The sequence below is a fragment of the Charadrius vociferus genome, unplaced genomic scaffold (assembly GCF_000708025.1).
Source record: "Charadrius vociferus isolate BGI_N301 unplaced genomic scaffold, ASM70802v2 scaffold223, whole genome shotgun sequence".
Lineage (NCBI taxonomy): Eukaryota > Metazoa > Chordata > Aves > Charadriiformes > Charadriidae > Charadrius > Charadrius vociferus.
The window spans coordinates 2045-2690 of NW_009647674.1; the positions used below are offsets into that span (position 1 = coordinate 2045).

At 69.7% G+C, this 646-nt stretch overlaps 1 protein-coding gene across 1 annotated transcript in view; it reads left to right on the forward strand.

Moving 5' to 3' along the window:
* The window catches only part of LOC104282964 (semaphorin-3B-like), a 3562-nt gene that overhangs the window by 1209 nt on the left and 1707 nt on the right, over positions 1-646 (forward strand). Inside the window, exons 3-5 of the mRNA XM_009881097.1 lie at positions 24-181; positions 293-348; positions 439-578. Coding sequence (XP_009879399.1) covers positions 24-181; positions 293-348; positions 439-578 — 354 coding nt within the window. The remainder of the gene's footprint in view (positions 1-23; positions 182-292; positions 349-438; positions 579-646) is intronic.

Consider the following 646-nt stretch of genomic DNA (forward strand, 5'->3'; position numbering starts at 1 on the left):
CCCCCCCCCCCCCCCCTCCACAGCAACAGCTCTACGCTGGCTCGACCACGGCGCTGGCCCAGCTGCCCCTGCACCGCTGCGGTGCCTACGGCAAAGCCTGCGCCGAGTGCTGCCTGGCCCGGGACCCATATTGTGCCTGGGATGGCACCGCCTGCACCCGCTACGTGCCCAACACCAAGAGGTAGGTGAGGTGCCATGGCACGGTGCTGGGGCGGCCAGCCCGCCCCGAGGGCAGGGTGAGGGGCACAAGCCCTGCTGCCGCAGCCCCTGCTCCTCCGCCACCTCCCCGCAGGCGTTTTCGCCGGCAGGACGTCCGCAACGGTGACCCCAACCTGCTCTGCTCCGAAGGTGAGCTGGGACATCACCGGGGGTTGGGGGTCAGCCCTGCTCAGGCGGTGGGGTGACGGCCAGGTCGTGTGTGTGTGTGTGTGTCCCCAGACCCGCGGCGGGGCAGCGTACCCCAGAAGCAGCTCTACGGGGTGGAGGGCAGCACCGCCTTCCTGGAGTGCATCCCCAAATCCCTGCAAGCCCATGTCCTCTGGACCTACCAGCACACCCCAGATGACCCACAGCGAGAGGTAGGCTTGCCCCAGCTGGGTGCCACCGGCGGGACCGTGCCATGCGTGCCATGTCGTGCCGTGCTAAC